General features: G+C 33.7%; 1 protein-coding gene across 1 annotated transcript in view; it reads right to left on the bottom strand.

Annotated features, from left to right (window-relative positions):
* Nucleotides 1-10866, bottom strand: part of LOC128990566 (tetraspanin-9-like) — a 64134-nt gene extending 53268 nt beyond the window's left edge. The window contains exon 1 of the mRNA XM_054412995.1: nt 10748-10866. Within this exon, the coding sequence (XP_054268970.1) occupies nt 10748-10859 (112 nt within the window). The 5' untranslated portion in view covers nt 10860-10866. The remainder of the gene's footprint in view (nt 1-10747) is intronic.
* Nucleotides 10867-22096: the final 11230 nt, after the last annotated feature.

The raw sequence follows: 22096 nt of genomic DNA, 5'->3' as shown, positions 1-22096 counted from the left end.
TGTCCCGATTTACTTGAACAAATTTTCTACTTAATAGAATTTTGTAAACACCACAGATGTTGACAGTAGGTGTGGGAATACGTAATAAATGTGTTTATGCTCCATCGCCTTAATAAATTTGTTTTGAAGCCATTAAGCTACGATATTTTAAATTCAATTTTTACTTACAAATTACAATAAACACATTCGTTACACATACATATAATTTTTATCAAAACGTGTTTGGCCATTGACTAGTGAAAGTTTTCTTCTATAAACTAAAAGTACACAATGATGTAAACACTATGCTGTGAAGGATGGGCACAGGTAGTTATTTTGGTAATATACTCCAAATAATCATTAAAGAATGCCTAAGACACGTTTCATCTCCTGAACTAAATACAATCCTTTGAAGTCGTACACTAAAGGAAACCAACTTCTCGAGTAAAAATGGATGACAAGACACTTGAAGAGACGTAACTGATAACGTTGAGAGGTGGTTCTGTTTGGAAGAGATCATTGAACTGGAACGATTGGTTCACCTGAAAATGTTACCTTTTTAAGGGTAAGGCAAAGTACTTACGTAAGGTAATTTACAAATGCGAATTAAATTTTAAATAGTTCTGTTGAAAAGTTACTTTTTGCTCAGTAATTTTGTTATCCGTTACAAATTCTTTGCTATATAGCTGTGGTCATTTAGTGAATAAACTTAAGTAAAATAATCATTGTGAGATAAAAATCAAAATTATCAAGTAAGTAAGCCTAAAGTAGTTTTTTTGCGTTTTTGTTTTACCATAAAATACCTAATTCGCATTAGAGGGTCATATTAAGGTAAGTTTCAGAATGCATTCTCAAAACTGCCTGATATTTGTAGAAAGTGAAGATGAGCAATTAACTCCCGGCCAACTTCTTCAGGCAATGTTTTGAGATAATTGAATGTAGAACACTTGCTTTTCATATGTACAAAATTTAAGAAAACATACCTAATAAGGTATGGTGAAAAATATTTGTGAAATTATCTTAAAATAAGCAAGTCATTAAAAAATTAAATATTATGCTAATCATAATATGTATCCATTCAGGATTATTTCTGCCTGAAGAGCCAATTCTGGCCAACATTGATAAAAATGTCGATGGTCGGGTTCAACCAGAACTGTGGGCTCACAAGATGACATAGGGAAAGATAAAAATATCGATATTAAGGATATGTATGTAATGTCATTTTGTAATGTCCACATCTTTACTCATGAAACGTGTTATATAAAGTTGATAATTCTGAGACAAACTCATAGATTAAATTGATGAAATAGTTGTATTATACAGTATATATAAACATTACTTTAGCGTATTATTTTGTTAAAAACCATGAAACGTGACTGGCTTGCACTACAATGAAAGCAATCCTAGTAATGTTAAGCTACTGGAATAACACATCTTGTGAAAGAAACGTGTGACGTTGAATCGCACACCGTGGATTAAACCACTCTCTCTTCTAGACTTGTTATTCGTATTGATCAGCTTAGGACGATTTTAGATATATTTCTGTCCGTATAAGTAGATTGCAATAGTAGTTTACGCAACGATTGCGTTAAGTTAGTCTTTACGACACGAGTAGAAAATTTAAGACTTAAAAACTTCTACGAGTGTCGAAAGACTATTAACGCGAGTTGCGTACACTACTTTACCTGCGACAGTTTTTTGATTACTAACAATCTGGTTTTTAATTACTAAAAATCACTACTCATTACTTCTTAGAGAGGTTGTGTTTTCGTTTATTGTCAGTGCCAATGAAAGGAAAGTGATGCAACGACTTGTTGTATAATCAGCTGATTTCTGTAAAACTTCGTTAAAAAAATACGTTACCTTTTTCAGGGAATGTGTTCTGCTAGCAGCATTCTTACCATAAATACTGCATCAGGTACAATTAGGAAAATTTTGCATTTTGTTTTTGACAACTGAATGATTATAGTGAAACAGTTAATTTACAGTTAGATCTCAGCATCGAATATTATAGAATATTATAAACAGTTTGTTCTCATTTCCATCTCGTCAACTTCACTTTCACTAACTGACATTATTAAATCAGTTTAATCTACCTTCCGTTAACTTAGGTTAAGAATACGCTAGTATCAACAGGAACAAGTCAGATCAACAATTAAATTGGTCAACTGATCAGCTGATTAGTTGACGTTCGAAGCATTACAATTTTAATTCTTTTCTCTCAATACTTGAACCTCATTGGTCCGTTACCTGTGTTGATATGAGAAGAACTATGCTGTTATGAAATGAAACTATGCTGATATGAAAGTAAACAGCTGTTAAGTGAAACTTTTCAATTCTAAGAAATGAACTGAAATGGCTACTTTAAAAAACGGTCGTAGGTAAAAATATTGTCCTCAGTGAGCACAAATAGATTCGCTGACCAATAATGTGTCAAAGCATTTTTTGATCCCACGAGAAAAATATTCTAGGCTTTATTTGAGTTTTAAAAGGTTCAATAAAAGTTGTAATTCTGTGACATTTGTTGGAGGTTGATGAAGATGGAAGCGTTGAAGCCTAAATGATGCTTTCTGTGGTATTTTGTTGAGACCCACCAAATACATAGGTAGGCCTAGTTAGACCTTTTGATTGACGTCAACACTGATTGAGTACAATGAATACAAAGAATACAATGAATACAATGAATTTATTTGGCCAATCAACAACAACATTGTTACAGGCTATGTCAATGTACAAGCATAATGTACAAGCATAAAATAAAATAAATATCATGAGTTAAAAATCAAACCAACCAAAAATCGATCAAAACCAACCATGTGAAAAAAAATATGTTCAAGACCATGCACAACATAATACAAAGCAAAACAAATGCAGTTCATGCAAAATGCATGCACTATGCAAAAACAGCAAACAGGCTGTTTCGTTGAGGAAGGAACCGGTATTCAAGCATAGATGAACTAATATAAATTTAAATACACATAGGATCATTATTGTAATATCAGTTTTGCCTGGGAAAATTACAATATTCCAATATTGTAATAATAACAATACAAATGTATGGAAAAATCATTTTAATTACAAAGTCTACATATAGTAAAGCTTGGTCTCAAGAAGAGATACATTAATTATACTGTAGTGACAAGCACACTCATTTATAAGCCATGAAAAGGTTAATGGTCAATCACTTAAATTTCCTATCATTATTGCTTACATAATGATCTATATTTGGAGCAACGCTGTCCCAATTTACTTGAACAAATTTTCTACTTAATATAATTTTCAAAACACCACAGACGTTGACAGATTGTAGGTGTAGGAATACGTAATAAATGTGTTTATGCTCCATCGCCTTCATTTGTTTTGAAGCCATTAAGCTACGATATTTTAAATTCAATATTTACTTACAAATTACAATAATCACATTCGTTGCACATACATATAATTTTTATCAAAACGTGTTTGGCCATTGACAAGTGAAAGTTTTCTTCTCTATACTAAAAGTTTGACAATGATGTAAACACTATGCAGCGAAGGACGGGCACAGGTAGTTATTTTGGTAATATACTCCAAATAATCGTTAAAGGATGCCTAAGACACGTTTCATCTCCTGAACTAAATACAATCCTTTGAAGTCGTACACTAAAGGAAACCAACTTCTCGAGTAAAAATGGATGACAAGACACTTGAAGAGACGTACTGATAACGTTAAGAGGTGGTTCTGTTTGGAAGAGATCATTGAACTGGAACGATCGGTTCACCTGAAAAGGTTACCATTCAAGGATAAGGCAAAGTACTTAACAATACAGACACTTATTATGGCACACATAATAAGTAAACGACTTCTCAATTTAATTTGTAAACAACTGTGCATTAATTTGTTTCTTAACCGTCGTCATTTTGATTGATTGCACAGCATAAATGTATAACTGCTTTGAAATTCAACACCTATCGTAAATAAAACGTAGGGCATTTTACAAATGCAAATTAAATTTTAAATAGTACTGTTGAAAAGTTACTTTTTGCTCAGTAATTTTGTTATCCGTTACAAATTCTTCAAAATATAGCTGTAGTCATTTAGTGAATAAACTTAAGTAAAATAATCATTGTGAGATACAAATAAAATTTTTAAAATTCGGATATCTGATATTACCTTTTCTTATATTGAGGTGCTTCATAGCGAACGGATACAAAAAAGTGTATACGTTTAGTTTGATATTTCAGATAAATATATGCTATATTATTTATTGCTATTGTACGACTAAAATTACTATTGGCCTATTCTATGATAATTTAACTACTGTATTGACATAGATGTGTACGGATATTTCTGCTTGCCGGAGAAGGTAGAAAAGACACTTAATTGCCGATGTGTTGCCTAATTGGGAATAATTACGTCGGACGTCACAACGATAATCATTGGCTACATGTGAATCTACATCACATAAATACCACCTGCATGTACATAACCTTTAGATTGTACAGTGGATGTCACGATCCAACTACTTTATATGAACAAGTTTTGAACCCGTCGATTTTGCCACTCATTGTTTGATAGGGAATTGTCTCTTGTCATGATTGTGAGTGTGGTTTTTTACCTATGGCTTTTGTTGGAGGCAGTTTCCAGTAGAAAGTTTTCTTGCCTGTGATACGTACGATTTTTTCCTCTGGTTGGATAGATAGTGCGAGTCACAAAGGTGGTTCTACACCACCACTAAATTGACAATTGACACTTATCGAAAAGTCATATTTGACTAAAGGAATTATTTTAAACAAGTCCTCCAATACTAGGTACTATAGTATACGGTATATATGAAAAATCAGCCTAGTTACTGTCCTATACAGGGTGATCAACTCAAGGAGGCCACCATTGGGATATCGGAAATGGTAAGAATTAGAGAAAACTTTAAATGGGGGACATTCCTTTATTTTTTGTGGCAGTTAAAAATATGATTTAATTTTTTTGAAATTCAGCCGCCATTTTCCAAAATGGCGGCCAACTTTGAAATTTCTTATGGAACACCCTATATTTTATCATGTTTTCGGATAGAACAGGCAATTTAAAAACTTTATTATTCTTGACATTTTTTCGATAAACCAACTCGTTTAGGAGTTACAGCCTATGAAAAAATGACTTCCGGTGTACATTTTACATCATGTAGCTACTAAAAAAGTAGGTTTGTAGCAAAAACGCGAAGAGTAAATAAGTCAAATAAGTCTTAAAATTGCATCCACATTCCAAAAAGACCATAAAATTCGTGAAAACTATTAATTCTATTATTATAAAAATGGCGGCCATTTTCCAAAATGGCGGCAAACTTGAAAAGTGGAAAACTGTGTATTTTATGGTCTTTATGGAATGTGGATGCAATTTTAAGACTTATTTCACTTATTTACTTTTCGCATTTTCGCTATAAACCTACTTGTTTAGGAGCTACATGATGTAAAATGTACACCGGAAGTAGGCTGTAACTCCTAAACGAGTGGGTTTATCGAAAAAATGTCTAGAATAAAAAAGTTTTTAAATTGCCTGTTCTATCCGAAAACATGATAAAATATAGGGTGTTCCATAAGAAATTTCAAAGTTGGCCGCCATTTTGGAAAATGGCGGCTGAATTTAAAAAAAATTAAATCATATTTTTAACTGCCACAAAAAATAAAGGAATGTCCCCCATTTAAAGTTTTCTCTAATTCTTACCGTTTTCGATATCCCAATGGTGACCTCCTTGAGCTGATCACCTGTATACTAGTAATACTGAAGTTACGTTATACAGTTGTAGTTGTTAGTTATACAGTACAGTAACTAGGCTGATTTTTTCAGGTGTATGCTGATAAAATTTTTACGAATCAAGAATATTAACAGTTTAATTGTTTATCAATATGAGGTTTTTTCTCTTTATATGAACTATACATATATCTTTATTTCAGGAATTTTTTTAATCAAATATAAAAGACACAAACTGTTAATTCTCTTCCCTCCCCCTATGATTTCCTAACGCCTTTTGACTAATATTTTTGAAGGCTGAACGTAACTATGAGGATTATTTTAAAACCTCGTCTCCTAATGTAACCACCAGAGTTCATTATGTTAGAAAACTCTCTCGAGTTGGTTGTCCATTTTGCATACCGTCCACTTGACCTGGTTAAAAAAAACTGTTAGGCTCGATAAGTAGTTGAGGATTCGTAAACCATCTTGTGACCTTCCCGTAAAATATTACTCAGTTCTAACAGGATAAGCCAAACAAACTACTCATGGTTAGTGGTGACATATTCTATTGCGGATAGAAGAGATGAGCATGAAATCTCGGCCACTGAGGTAGTGACCAGTTTTGTCACGTGTGGTGTTGGCTTCTGACGGACGGTAGAAAGCTGCACGACCGACAAACATCACAAACAGACATCTGGTAAACCACCGCTAACATCCACATCCGCCATGCGTCTCTCGTCCACATCTAAACATCTCTTCCGTATCTGCATCTGAAGGATTCGCAATGAAATATCTGCACTAGGAAGCAAGGGCACAGCAGAGAGTAATTTGGTTAATACTCCATATAAAGGCATACCTATGAAGTCTGTAAACGACGATATTACAATCCTCTGAAGTTCAACGATATCCTAGAAAAATGGAAAGGAAGCACTTAACTATGACTACTACAAAATGCGCGTACATCTCTGGTAGGGGTAGCTGACGAATCGGCCAAAGTTTAAGGTGTAGACAAAATATGCATGTATAAAAACTAGGCAAAATTAACTAGTTAGGTAGGAATACACAAGATTCGCACATTAGACAGGAAAGGGCAAGTAATAATGGTTCATCTGCTAATGATTTTCTTATAACAATGCTAAACAACGCACCAATGACGATCAGAATAATCAATGCTTTTCATTTTGCAACCCTGTGGCTTATAAAACACGCGTTACTTGACGCATAGCAATTCTGCAAACCTTAACCATTAAAACAAAATAAATCCTACTCAATTAAAACTTATCCTATCCCTAATAGTTTTATTCAAACGAAAACATCCGTTTGTTGGACTTCAGTCTAGAACAAAACAAAGAATGGTTTCAGTGGAAGGAGCAATGCTCCAAGGAAGCCCTTTTGAAACCCATCAATCATGACCGTAGCTAAACGATCAACGACGACGACCAAACCGTGGTAATGGAGTCCGTCCTGGGCGATGACCTGTAGGATGACAGGACCCAGGATCTACCGAGGGAAACGAAGCTCTCCTTCGGGATACTCAGAGAAACTCATGTACAATGGTTGTCATTGAAAATTTAGTTTAGATTTTATTTTTGCTAATACATTGAATAACATTTCATTTCTACGACGCCAAAACACCAATGTGCGTGTTTTAAAATGAAGTTGAGTTGTGTGGAGGTTGGGTTTCGAATGAATAAGATGTATTTGTTGCTGACTAAAATCAGATTGTTAAGTTGTAAAAATGTATCTAACGGAAAGTAAATAACAACTAGTGGCTTGTAGGGACATAGGTCCACAAAAAGCTCAAATGTAAAACAAATGATTGTAATATCAAACTCAGAATCAAATGATCTATGTGTCAAGATAGATATCCCTGCACAACATATATTTTGTGTAGAAACAGTATCGTTGTTGTAAAGATGGCTTACCATATTTAATAGTTACTTTTAGCCTTAAATAGGTCTTGTTAATCTTACTAATATTATAAATGTGAAAGTTTGTGTTTGTTTGAAGTTCGGTCACGCATTATTGGGTTGAAATATGGTATGATGATATGACATTCCCGATTAACATATAGACATATTCTTATCTCAAAAATCTGTTAGGGCTTCGCCCCAGTGGCTCTAGAGTTTCCCATGTTAACCTTATGAGTATTCATATTTAAAAGGAACTAGTGTCCCTGTTGCTCGAATTCGAGCAATTGCTAAGTATTACAGACGTTATTTTTAAACGAATAACACTCATAATTTCTGATTACTTTAAAAGATTCCACTCAAAGATTTTGGAAATACTCATGATGTGGGTATATAACAGATCGATATAATCACAATTTCTTGTAAATATCTGATCATTTTTCAAAAGCTGATCTTGTTTTTTAGTGTTTTCTACAAATAGCCTTACTCATAGCCGCATTAGGTTGTCCATAATAACGATTATAAAAAAAAACATTTCTATTTCTTCTTATTTGTGGTGTTCTATGACTTTCCTGTTTCCATATATAACAGGTTACAGTTTGCAAATCGGCTCCTTCAATGATTTCTAAGAAATGCAGCACAGTGTTCATTCAGTTTTTTTAGTATATCAATTTATCCAGGCTCTCTCGCTTTCTTCCATTGTAATATTTACGCCAACCCAAATTCATATAGTAAACATTTCATTTCAACCAAGTCAGTAAATGTTTGTAGCAAACTGTTATATTAGCAAACTTATTAACTGTTTACAATAATTAATAACAGCTGGAGTTTCATAACAATTTTTGTTCCTCATGATAATCTTATGGAAAATACGAAACTTTAAAGGGCCTCAGGGCCTCACTCTCTAATTATTTCCCTAAAAAGAAAGTTTCCTGCACAACTTCACGTTACGCTCTTTCCAATGAGACCAAAAACATGTCAATCGGTTCAGTAGTTTGGAGGAGTAATTGTCACAAAAATCTTGCTTGCGTATTAAATAAAGTATAGATTAAAGAATTTTTCCAGCTGTTTTAACTACACAAGTTGATTCTATGATATTCAATAGCAAAACGTTATAAGGTTACCAACAGGGTGCAGCACTATTAATTCTTTTTGCATTTACGACAACAGCTAATTTGAACCAAGCAGCAACAAAAGTTTTTGAGAACTTTACATTTTTCTATTGTTTAAGTGCAGTGGTAAAACATTATGGCTATGGTACATGTGCTATACTATAGTATTCCGTAAATTAGGCCTATAGTCAACAAAATTTTCTGAAAACGTACGTGTCCTCTCCCTTTGCAAACCCAAAGTATGAGTATAACTTCAATAAGCATTTTATACTTATACGCCAACCCGTACGAAGGACGAATACTCTGCTAGTGTAAATATATGTTTAAATGAAAGTATACGTATTTTTATCAATTTCCTTAAAACTGATAACACGTTTAAAAATAAAAAATAAAGTGTTTAAGGGTGTTTGGTCAAAAATTTGATGTCTTATTTTTTGTTATTGTTCAATTGTACTAAAAATTAGAGATACAAATATATAAGAAAAAAATATTTATTTAGAATATTAAGCGAGATATGGAGCTTGAAAGTAGTAAATTTTTAATCTTTGGTACCAGTTCACAGGGAGAATGGGTAATGCGATTCTCACCAAAATTTGCATTCAGGTGTGGAAAAATAAGATTATAATCACTAGCTATTTAAAATTAAAAAATTTAAAAAAAATTATTTTTTATTTTTTTTAAATTTTTTAAAAAATTAAAAAAAAATTTTTAAAAATTTAAAAATAGCTCTTTGTTTTTGGGAAAAATGTATCTGTATGTTGGAATAAAAAAAAATGTGATATGTTAACTCGTTTGGGCTGTGAATTCGTACCTTCGATGCCTTGCGCTGTCGGAGCACTACTCGTTGAGAGTGTGTACACTAACACCGGGGCTTTAGAATACAACGATAAACGTATTCTTTCAATGTTAAAGGATGTTAATAATTACGTGATGTTAAAGTATTCTAAAGCCCCGGTGTTAGTGTACAAACTCTCAACGAGTAGTGCTCCGACAGCGCAAGGCATCAAAGGTACGAATTCACAGCCCAAACGAGTTAACATATCACATTTTTTTTTATTCCAACATACAGATACATTTTTCCCAAAAACAAAGAGCTATTTTTAATTTTTTTTTAATTTTTTTTAATTTTTTAAAAAAAATTATAAAAAATAAAAAATAATTTTTTTTTAAATTTTTTAATTTTAAATAGCTAGTGATTATTATCTTATTTTTCCACACCTGAATGCAAATTTTGGTGAGAATCGCATTACCCATTCTCCCTGTGAACTGGTACCAAAGATTAAAAATTTACTACTTTCAAGCTCCATATCTCGCTTAATATTCAAAATAAAACATTTTTTCTTATATATTTGTATCTCTAATTTTTAGTACAATTAAACAATAACAAAAAATCAGACATGAAAATTTGCGACCAAACACCCTTAATTATTTTTTCGTCATACTGCAGCAACAGTCATTTTTAATGCAAGCATTTTTTTAGGGAGTAAAAATCTGCTGTTGTTAATTCAGTTGTAAATTTCGATTGTAAACAAATACATGTATCGAAAGTATGTCTCGATTGTTTAATAGATTGTAGCTTATTGTTGCCTTATTGTAAATAGTTCGACGTATCGATTCGATAGTATAATGTTGGCTACACTAACATAATCGTAATAGACGAAATGATTTAATTACTTACTAGGGTTCTGTACAGCACCCTGTTCAGCTGTTTGTTTCCATTAGCAAATTAAATTGAAAACGAGCTAGAAGTAGGTTTGAGAGGTTATCTTGAAAGGAAAACTATTTTAGTTTTGTGGGGTTTTTCAAATAATGCTGCAATATGACCAAAAATATAGTTCGTCACACGGACAAAACGTGTCACTTTACTCCCTAGTGATGAAATACACTATAAACTAACAGATAAAACAGTTCCACTACTGTATCAACCATACATATTAATTTTATTGGTGAAAACATTTTACTATTAACTCGTCATATGAAATACATCATGCTGGGTCTAATGTCGTGAGCTCCCAATGTTCGTATCAGATTTCAATACTCACCGCGGCTTCTGGGCTTCGTCTGGTCGTGTCCTAGAGGTCGACGGTAGTCGGGGTCAACGCGTGAACATTGAACAAGCCTCTCATGTATTGTGGAAGCACCGCTATAGAACATACGAGGAATATCAATATCACGTAGACGTAAAACATCTTCTAAATCTTACTAACTAGGGTTCACGAATAATTGTAGCTGATTGGTTATAGTGCTCGCATTCAAATCTGAAGGTCGCTAGTTCGATTCTATGGTTACGTACACATGGGAGCGTTGCAACGCGCGTTGTTAGACGCAACGGAAACAAAATAAAAATACCCCCGTTGCAGCTTAATTTAATATTTCAATTATAAAATATTGTCTGCCTTTGTGAACAACACAATGAAAAAGCAAAGCGGTCCCAGGTAACCGTGCCGGGGAAAATCCACTAAGAACACTTGGGATATCCAATTTTACAAGAACGTTTAGCTCGTATGTTTGTTTTACTTTGCAACCTATTCGAGGATATGAACTAAGCTTTTTAATTACTAAAACATGCTAATTGCTTCATTTAACGAAAGTTAAAGTATGTCTAGAACCTTGTGAGAGCATTGTTAGGGATTGGATTTCAACAGAAGAGATCATCGTAATTACCATATGGTATTGTATATAGAAGTATACTCAGTAAACCTACATAAAACATACTCCCCTCTACTCCAAAACGCATGTTACAACGCTTACATGTGTACGGTCCCATAAGAACCCTCGTAACTCGAGACGCGCTGCTAGCGCGCGTTGCACGATGCACCTCTCAGGCGCGCGTTGGCCGAAGCACTGTCGCTCGCTGCATGTGTACGCACTCATTTGATTACTTTGTTTCAAGGACGCGCGTTGCAATTCGCAACACGTAACGCGCGTTGCAACGCTCTCATGTGTACAGGGTCTATGTGAGATGTGATGAGTTCGATTATCGGCCCAGATGCCATTGTTCTTTGGCTGTCATTTAATGCGCTATGCAACCAAAAAGCCGATAATTTGTCCAGCTGTAGTTGTTCATTACTTTTGATATGCTTCAAAAATGTCGAACAATTCATGCTAAAGTTTGCCGAGGGAATGCACAAGTTGTCGAATTCATGCTTTTTGCACGTTAATAGCACACGTTTTAATATAAATAAACCACAGGGGATTGACCTGAGTGGCGTTACTCGTTGGCTAAAATAGTAACACCTGTTACTTGTACACACATCACCTGAAGGTTAGATAAGTGTATCAGTCAACTAGCGCCAAGAATGTGTCAAGTAGGCAACTGACAAGAGCTTCATCACTTACCAGCTTCGGTTGAGTTACCTTTGGGTCTTCTGACACTTACAAATGTGCCTTATTTGTTAATGTAATTTATACTTTGTAAAATATGTTATTTAACATGTAAAATACCATTGTAATGACTGGAAAGGTTGTTGAATTTATATTACGATATTGACTTTAGTGACCAGATGGCGAAATACCAATAAATATATACAGTAGTAGGCCTACACGCCGAATTGCATTAGCTTGTCTAGAACCCATATCATGGGTTGGTGGGTGTGAGTAACTACGGTACCTACGATATTTTATGAGAAAAAAAACATAAAAAATTGCAATGGCTTTTGAACAGTAATCTTTTCAACATTGGGGGTTGTCCATTTTGTTTAAGAGTTGAAATCAACAAAACATATAATACTACATTATTTAATCAAAACATTTGAATCAAATTGTTGGGATCTGTTTTATCAAAAATCCAATTTCTCCATTATTTTATGTTTTTTATGAGAAATACACAATTAAAAGTAAAATTTTCAAAAATATATAAATGTCCTAAAGATTAGTACCCATATACCAGATTTCATAAAATACACATATATTTCACTTCAAACCCAATTTTTGTGTTCAGGGTGACTCAAAACAGAAATTTCTACCCAAAATTAAAACAAAAAGTTCATTCTTAGGACTATGTGTAGGGGAAGGAAGAAAAAATATTAAATTGTTGGACATACCTATTTTTTATTCCTGTATTACAGAGCCAAGACAGGAAGGGGGTGATGAGCTCAAAGGTACGGACGCAGATTAAATAAATTATTAAATTAAAAACAATACAGTACTCCTAAACATTCTGCGAAGGAATTACACTTGCAATACTAATTAATCCTAAATGACAACTATTTTACCAAATTAGCCAACCTCTAAAACAAATCTAAAGTGATACATTTTCAATTTCCGCACCTAGTTTAACACTGACTATATTCAATGGTTTAATACAGATAAATACATTGCGGATGTAGTGAAAATGGAACAACCGTTTGGACAGTGTTAGTTGGGGACAACAATGGTATAAATAAACACTTCCGATTGGCGGAGCCCCAACGCGGTCAGGGGACATTGTAGCCACTCCTTGATCCCTTGACACATTCGTGCAGTTACGTGGGACACAGTTGTCGCTCCTCAACGGGGGGGTTGAGTTATTTAGCGCACCTATGCAGCGCTGAAAATAGTACGAGATGACCGAATGCAACGTTCAACGATTGTGTTTGCATTATGAGAATGGTCTTTGAGTTGGCAATAAGGCGTAGGCAATAAAGTGTTGAAACAATGATTACTTTCAACGTAATAACTGAGTCAGCGCTATTTCGATATTTATCTTTGAACAATACAGATATCAAAATGAGTAATGTAGCCTAATTGGTAGGGTTTTAAAGTTGTAAATTGTTGGAAGAAGGCAGAATTTCTTACCAGTTAAAATTGAGATTGTATGAAATTTTTGAGCTTGACTATGGCGGTACATTAGTTATGATAAATTATACATAGTAAGTTGTTCAATTGCGTTTACGTGTTTAAACTATCGAATTCGCCTCATTATGAAAAATGTATGAGTATATATTTTCTACAAAATACGTATGGACAATGTCCTAATAAGAACTGCAAAAATGTATAACGGTCAAATTAGTTACATTTTTAATCATATTTTATTCCAGGGCAATTATAAAGTCCTATATGTATCTCCAGGTATTGAAATTACTGTAGCATATATATTGAGATAGACTTCACATAAAAAAAATGTTAAACCAGCTTTCACATTTTATTGCGTTGATGTCGAATGAACGTTTGCTCTTATTTTAAGATAGATTTTACCATAGACAAATAGAATTAAATATAGACCGACAGCAGTGCTTCAGTTAGCATAAGTTCTGGCGTCCACCGCTAGGAGCGCCGTGTATTTAAGGCACACGCGCTACGTAACTACACGGCACTCCTAGCGGTGGACGCAAGAACTTATGCTAACTGCAGCACTGCTTTCGGTATATATTTAATTAAATAACTTCTTGATCAGCATCGTACGTGTTATTAAATTACCTGAAAGCACACAAAATCCGTAAAATAACGCTTATAATAATATATTTACACTTATACTGTTTAGTCACAAGACGGTAAATACATAACAGATGGTAAGTGGTGATCGAGGATGATTCGATTTACTCGATTTTTACTCTTTGATCATGTTACCGGAGGATAAGTACATGTTTATAAAAACTAGAGGTCGTCCAGTGGTCGAAAACACGGCCAAAAATATGTAGTGTACAGACTTCTCTATTTTCACCCCACGCTGTAAATAAAACATATGATTGGAATTTCTCTAACTTGTTTTGATTTTATGTTTATATTTCGTTGTTATTACGTCACCAGTATGGCAACCCATAAGGCCCATATTAACTTTTTATTATTAATCCATTATTTTGGCTTATTTTTTTCTTATTTTTTGAAAATATCTTTCTAACAGAACGCGTAGATTTTCCCTGCGATGCACACGAGCTGAGAAAATAGGTTTTCAAGAAATATGCTTGTCTGTTAATTTATAGAATTAGCCCCATGTTAAATCTCCTTAAGAAAAGTTGAATTTCCATTTTTGACCCGATTCATAAATATTCTCAAAATACAAATAAAACCTGCACATAGGACCGATAAACTTTCTTTTCGTACATACCGCGTGTAAATCGGTCCAGTGTAGGATGGCCACCCTGTCGTAAGCTTAAAAATTTTGCCCCATATTAAATCTCCTTAAGAAATGTTTAATTTCTATTTTCGACTCAATTAACATAAATATTTTCAAAATACAAATTAAACCTGCACATATACCAACCTTTCTTTTGGTACAACTCACGTGTAGTTTGGTCCAGTAGTAATGATCAGGCTAGCTGTCATAAGTTTTGCAAAAACTTTTTAAATATAAGATAGATATAAATTGGAGTCAAAGTAACCAGACAGACAAATACTTCAAAATTGCATTTAGCTGAAAATGAGGGTTAGAGACCTGCAAGGTAGTATGTTAATTATTTGCTACTAGATATTATAAAATAAGGAAAAATAAAACAATTAGAATGAAGTTGCTTTGAGGAATGTTTTAAGACCAAGAAAAATAACATTTTGAGACTCTTATAAGATAAATTACTCGGGAAGTTTAATCAAAACCTGGAGATTGGGCCATGCGTATCTCATCAATTTGAGAGTTACGAAATGTCCAATCTATTTTGCATCGTTTACGTGATTATTTCTGGTCAAGTGGCATTTAGGCAATTACGACTGAAAGAGAAAGTGCATGTTGGATGGTTTGCTCGATATTTTGAGTTTTACACAGTTCATGGTTCTAAAAAGCAATCTGTATATTTAATACGCTACATGGCAACTTCGTTCCTGATACGGTTTTTTGTTTGTTTTAAGTCTCACCCTTATATAATGTACATTAAAACACGCGTCTGGGTTTGCAGATGTGCAAACTGGCTCTAGATTTTTGATTTAAGGAAAAATCCCGAGAATATCGTTAATGAATTTGTAAAATGGTTTCTTTACATTTTCTAATTCTTCATTTCCAATTGAGATGTAGATGGTTTATACGATCAATAGCGATTTCAATTCGATTGGGTTTGATGGAACTGGATGTATTCAAACCCAATTATGTGTTAACAATGAGTATAGAGTATTTTTCTTGTGAACCAGTAAACTTATATTTTCTTTTTAACTTAAGAAATGTTGCCGGTTGGCGTGACAACAGCAAATGGGAAATTTTTTTCCCCAAATAAAGTTGTTATGGCATAAATTCCAGCAAACTAAGGCAAGGGTGACTAGCCGATCGAGAAGATATTCCGTGATCATGAAGGATAATCTAACAAGGAATATTCTAGTGTTATCTAGAGAAGAGCAAAGTGTTATTCTTCAGTTGAACTTAAGGCAATGACATACTGCAGTTCGGAAGATGTAAATAACCTGCATCCGTTATCTTGTCAGGATTTAAGAGTGGATCAGTTAGTAATTTATGTTCGAGTGAAACCTAAAACAGATCAGTGACATCTGAAAAGCGCTTTTCTGTGTCTACTAAATTAATTTTGTTTCGAAATAAACCAAAAGGTTCATCATGAAGAGAAGAGATTGCGATTTAATTTTTGAGTGAAATTGCACAGATACCTTCGTACTATAATCAGAGAGTTTGCGCAAATACAACTTCAATTAATTACACCGTGGTAAAAAATAAAGCAATCTAATTAATCGGTTAAATGTCAAACTTATGTCCTAACGTTAAATAAGCTTATCAGTGTATCAGCAAGTAGAGGGTATTTAATATGAAAAAGACTCTTTATATTAAAACAAGGCTTTATATTAAATTTCAACTCCAACGCAAGGCTGATTAGAGAACGGAATATCTGATACGTCTGTACTAGAATCCAGGTTAAAATCGAGTCAATCCAATGGCTTAATACAGTGACTGCGGTTCGAATACGCTTCAAGGTGAAGGTCTTCCTTTCCAGAAGAAGAACAAGCATATCTTCTTCAGGCGGGATTAGAAAACTTCCTACACTGAAAGCCGTACGATAATTGTTTTGATTTAATAACAAAAACCCTTTGACCCTGGATACTATTCGCACCAAATACGAAGGTAGTGCAACCAATTGTGCATGGAATGTCTGCCTATAGAGTGTGTCTCAAAATATCATAATGATATCAAATATGATTAATGTAATGTTTATACGAATATGTAACTAATATGAAATTGAGGAACAAGATTTAAGATCCTATTGTGAAGAATTACCCTTTCACAACTGGTTGGTAATTCATGCACCTGATTTGCATAACAAAATATAATAGTTAATTAGTGAATGATATAAATGAAGTTTTGTAATCAAATTGTCCCACGTGAATTAAAACTATAGTCCGGAGATATAAAATAATAAATTTAGCAGATTACTAGAGGCAAGGCCGGCTATTTAGCATACGTTTGTGCCGCGACAGGTATACATTGGACTGTTAGGTGGGCGTGATTAACATGACAAGTCCTAACACTAACACTAACTGAACTGACATTAGCACACTAATGAACTATTGTGAAACAGTCTTCGGACAGGGTGTCGGGTAGAGCCACAAACAAGTAACACCACTTTGCAGCACTGACGCCACCGAAACTACATCAAATTTCCATTATTATAGTCTAAATAACGCTTAATAATCAGAGAATGGTTGTAGTTTTATTTGAGGAAAGTCTTGAAACCCTCAAACAATTGGAGACATAAAAAAATTAGAAATTTGAGGAAATCTTCGGAAGCTGGCGGCACTGACTTGAACTGTGTGAGCTGGACGAGTAAATACTACGTACTGTACAGTGAACGAGCGACGCGCTTACAGCATCCAGCCTGAATCCAAAAAACTATAATAGTTTTGCTGAACAGCCTGGAAACCCCCTCGGAAACATAAAATATATTTAGCAACAATGTGTCTGTATAAGGTTGTGTGAGTTGTAATGATGAACGCGGTTTTTAATGTAGACTGTCAAGATTAAGGCGTTTTATGCGTCATTTTGTTTTAGCGATTTAAATTATGTGAATTTGATTACAAAATCATATTACGATTATTCTAAACCCGCTTTTGTTAGTTTTAAAAAATCCCGCATTCTACAATACCTCGCACCACTATTCTGCACATCAAAATCATAGAAAAGTGCGTATTTGTTTTTTAAATACTTTGCCTGGAAATCTTAAAACAAGTCTTCTCTTGGCTTCTGTCTGTCTGACGACCCCCAAGATGGCAATTGACGCTGCCGGTTGTAGGTTGTATGTGTCGAACAGGCGTCATATAGCATAGGCGAGGAGAATTTGCTCCGTTGTGCAGAGATCCATCCAATAAAGAGTCATGACGTATTAATTTGGAAAACAAAGTAGAGTATCGTATGACATGTTACTGCCAATATAAGCAATGAAAGTTTTAGGAATAAATGCTATTTCTGCTAGGAACTCAAATCACTTGGAAAAATATTTTTTAATTCCTCTCATTTGAAGTGTGAGCAGATTTTTTTTAAAGATTCATGGTAAATCTTTTTGATAAAATAAAAGGATTACCTTATCCAATCATGGTTGGATAAGGTCATCCTTTTATTTTATCAAGAATATATTCCAACCAAGGGTCAAATGAATAACGTAAATATTTTATTAATTCGTCCTTTTACTGCTGAATAGTTCTTAATAGTCTGTGTTTAACGTGTGAATGCCAAGTCAGTAGAAACGTGCGAGATTGGGATTACTGTCAAGTCCCCACCTGGCATTTAATGGACTACTAAACAATCAATGATACAAGGAAGCACAAAATACACCGAAAACTCCCTAATTTATCGAGGTTAGAGTTGATAGTATGGATCAACATGAGTTGATTGGTCTGTATCAACATTGTAACGCGATAAATAATTAAAAATGTATTCATTTTACAGACTGAACTGATATTTTATTTTCGAAGTTACAACGTCCCTAAAGACTGGCCATCAAAACGTCCCCAGCCAGTAGAGCCAGCCAAACGTAGTGGGAGTGTGGAAGTACATGCTACAGGCCCACACGTCGCTGACGACTATTTGACTATTAACACAGTCACCGACGGTCAGCCATTATCGTGTTTATTTGAATAAATCACAGCCCAACCTACACAACCTTCCTCTCTACACTACTTTCCCTGGCCTCGGCTGCCACAATGCACCGTCTACCATCGTGCAGGCTTTCCAAAATTTTGGAATGGATGTTATCTCCAGAAACTGAGAACACATTGAAAGTGTTTAAAATGAAGATGTACTTAAAAATTAAATTGAGATATTATGAATTTATATAGATTTATTGGAAATAACTAGCAGAGTACCCGTCCTTCGTACGGGGTTGGCATATAAGTATAAAGTGCTTATTGCAGTTATACTCAAGCTTTGCGTTTGCAATGGGGGAGGACAAATTTTAAGAAAATTGTTTACTATAATAAAATTGACGGTATACTATAGTATTACACATCTACCATGGCCATAATGTTCTACCACTTCACCTAAACAACAGAGACAGATAAATTATTAACAATTAGCAAAATATCACATATTATTCATGAAATTAAAAACATAAACATAACTGTAAACAGTCCTACTTTGACAGTTCTCATTGCATATCACAGATTTTTGTTGCTGCTTAGTTCAAATAGTCAATGGTTCAAATTAGCTGTATTCATAAAAGCAAAAAGAATTATAGTGCTGCACCCTGTTGGTAAATCTTATAACTTTTAATGCTTTTGCATATCATAGAACCAAATTGTTTAGTTAAAACGGCTGACTAAATTCTTTAATCCCCTTTAACTATGAATACTCATAAGGTTAACATGGGGAACTACAGAGCCACTGAGGCGGAGCCCGAAAGGATTGTTGAGATACGAATATGCCTATATGTTAATCATGAATGTGAGCTATCATCATGCCAAATTTCAGCCCAATCCGTCCAGTAGTTTATGCGTGATTGGACTTCAAACATACAAACAAACAAACAAACAAACAAACAAACAAACAAACAAACAAACAAACAAACAAACACACAAACTTTCACATTTATAATATTAGTAAGATTACTTTTTGTCATCAACGGTTATGCTAATCCAACGATGTACCTGAAGTAAATGGTACAATATTGATCGAGGGTTTGGGAACTTTTGATTGACAAAATTTTCAGACAGAGTTCTGTACTGGATTGAATATTTAACCCTGTCACTGTACTGGACTGGATTGAATATGCAACTTTGATCATTTACTTCTCACAATGTTCGAAATAATTGAAGCAGCATCAAAAGAAGACAGTTCACAAACCATAATGTAGCCAAGATCTCTTTTATAATTATTGTAATTCTTGATTTTATTCCTTCATAGAATGCGTATTTCTGTCCAGTAGACTCGGCCATCTATAACCCCATAATTCACTAATATCTTTAGTGAATGTAATTGTGATATCGGTAGTTTGGAGACCATCTTGGTATTTTCCTGAAAGGGAACATTCATGATTATCGATGATTTTTTCGATACATCGACATTTTATTTTTTTATCCGATGTATAGATTTTAACAAATATTGAAACATAGACTATTAGCTGAAAACTACGATAAATATTGTTCAGTATCAACAAACAATTCAATAATTTCAGTGACAAAATGCATTATGAAATGAAACTGTTCCTAGCCAAACTTGCAGTAACATTTCTTTCCCCACATGCCCTTTCTGTTATTAAACGAAATTTTGAAATTTTACAGCAAGTTTGGGTAGGATAGGTTAGTTTAGAATAGTCATAATCAATATATATTTTATTTTTGCCTAAGTAAGATATATAGCTTAATTTGTAGTTTAGATAAGTTTTTGTTATAGTCTGCTACATATATTTTACAATGTTGATTCTTAATGCATGTTTTTAAAACAATAAAATATCTAATAACATTAAATTAAAGAATTTTTGTTCCCTATTTCTTTTATTAAAGTAAAAACGTTCACTACTTGAACCGTACCGATCGCCGATATATCAATTTGAGTTTACTAGTATATCAAAAAATAAACTTATCGATATACTGTATCGAAAAAAATCATCGATAATAATGAGTGTTCCCTTTAACAGGAAAGTACCCCCATCTTAAGCTGTGTAGTCAAATTATAGGCGATCTTACTCTATTTACAAGCCATCCGATTATTTTTAACTCCTTCGTCATTGTGTCAATATGATAAAACTCTTAAAATTCAATACGACTCTTTAAAACGAATTCCAATATATTATTCATGTTTATCTTGTGGTAGTACTGTTTGAAAAAATATTGGATAATCTAACCGCGTATTCACACTATTCTTGACTTGTGGGTCACTCATTCTTCTTGTTTTGCTTATTTTAAATCCATCTGAATAACTCGTGATATGTTTATAGCAAACTTTGAAACGAATTCAACGGTTGAGTTCAAGTAATCTCCCAACCACTCTCAACCATTACGGTTCTCCATCTCATCTCCAGAGAGTCGTCAAGGAAGATTCTTTATTGTGCTTTCGCAGAACTGCGGTTTCTCGATTTCTAATTGCTACAGTTGTCGAGTGAAATTCAGTCGGGTTATGTTTATTGGGAACTATTACATGGAGAAAGCAACAACAAAAAACTAACGTTAAGATTTCATTTTAGATGATAGTTTCTTCGATCGCGCTTGTTTGACATGTCAACGTTTTTCTTTATTTGATTCAAATAACTTCTCATAGTTGGTATGTTTGACAGTGTTAGTTTACACCAGTTGCATTTCATACAGTATTTTGAGCGGGATGAACATTACTTAGAACGTTACTTATTACTACTGTATTTTGAACTGTTGGAAAACTTGGAGACGCAATAAAAAAAAATTACATCAGAGTCCGGATACTGGATGTATCAGAGTCTCCATTCATACTTAAAATATCTACTTTGTATGGTCACCATTTCAATGAAAAAGTATAAAACAGCATATCATATCACTTGTATACTGTAAATATTTCAAGCAATGTATTTCCTAAATTTTGTACTAGTGTTTTGTGGTATTTAAAAAGTCGTAAAAGAGAAATTAAGTTCGAGTAAAAATACAGAGGCAGAAATGTAAATCGGATAGGCCTCATGACATAGCGATACAATTAACGGATGTAAAATGTGCTATTTTCTTAGTAGCGAAACACTTCTTTACAATCCATTTACAGATTGTACCAATTTATTATTACTAGTGTACATGTTGCTCGAAATCGAGCAATTGCAAAGAAGTACAGGAGTTAACAAATAACTTGTTAAAAAACTAATAACAGTCATAATTTCCGATGATTTTAAAAGAGCCAACTAAAAGATTATTAACTAATGGAAATATTCACAATTTATATAACAGTCCTATTCCAGTTTAAAGGGTTAATTTTTAACAAACAAACTGCCCATGGATGGGAAAAGGTAAGCTTACAATTTAAGTCAACGTAAAAGTTGATAATTGTAATTTATGTTCATAAAAAATCAAGTACAGTATACACTTTAACACTTTAAACATAC

Source organism: Macrosteles quadrilineatus, unplaced genomic scaffold, assembly GCF_028750875.1.
Source record: "Macrosteles quadrilineatus isolate MER2022 unplaced genomic scaffold, UCM_ALF_1.0 Scaffold_3__2_contigs__length_128488019, whole genome shotgun sequence".
In the NCBI taxonomy this organism is placed as follows: Eukaryota; Metazoa; Arthropoda; class Insecta; order Hemiptera; family Cicadellidae; genus Macrosteles; species Macrosteles quadrilineatus.
Note: the sequence above shows the minus strand (reverse complement) of the source record. Positions and strands in the feature narration are given on the sequence as shown.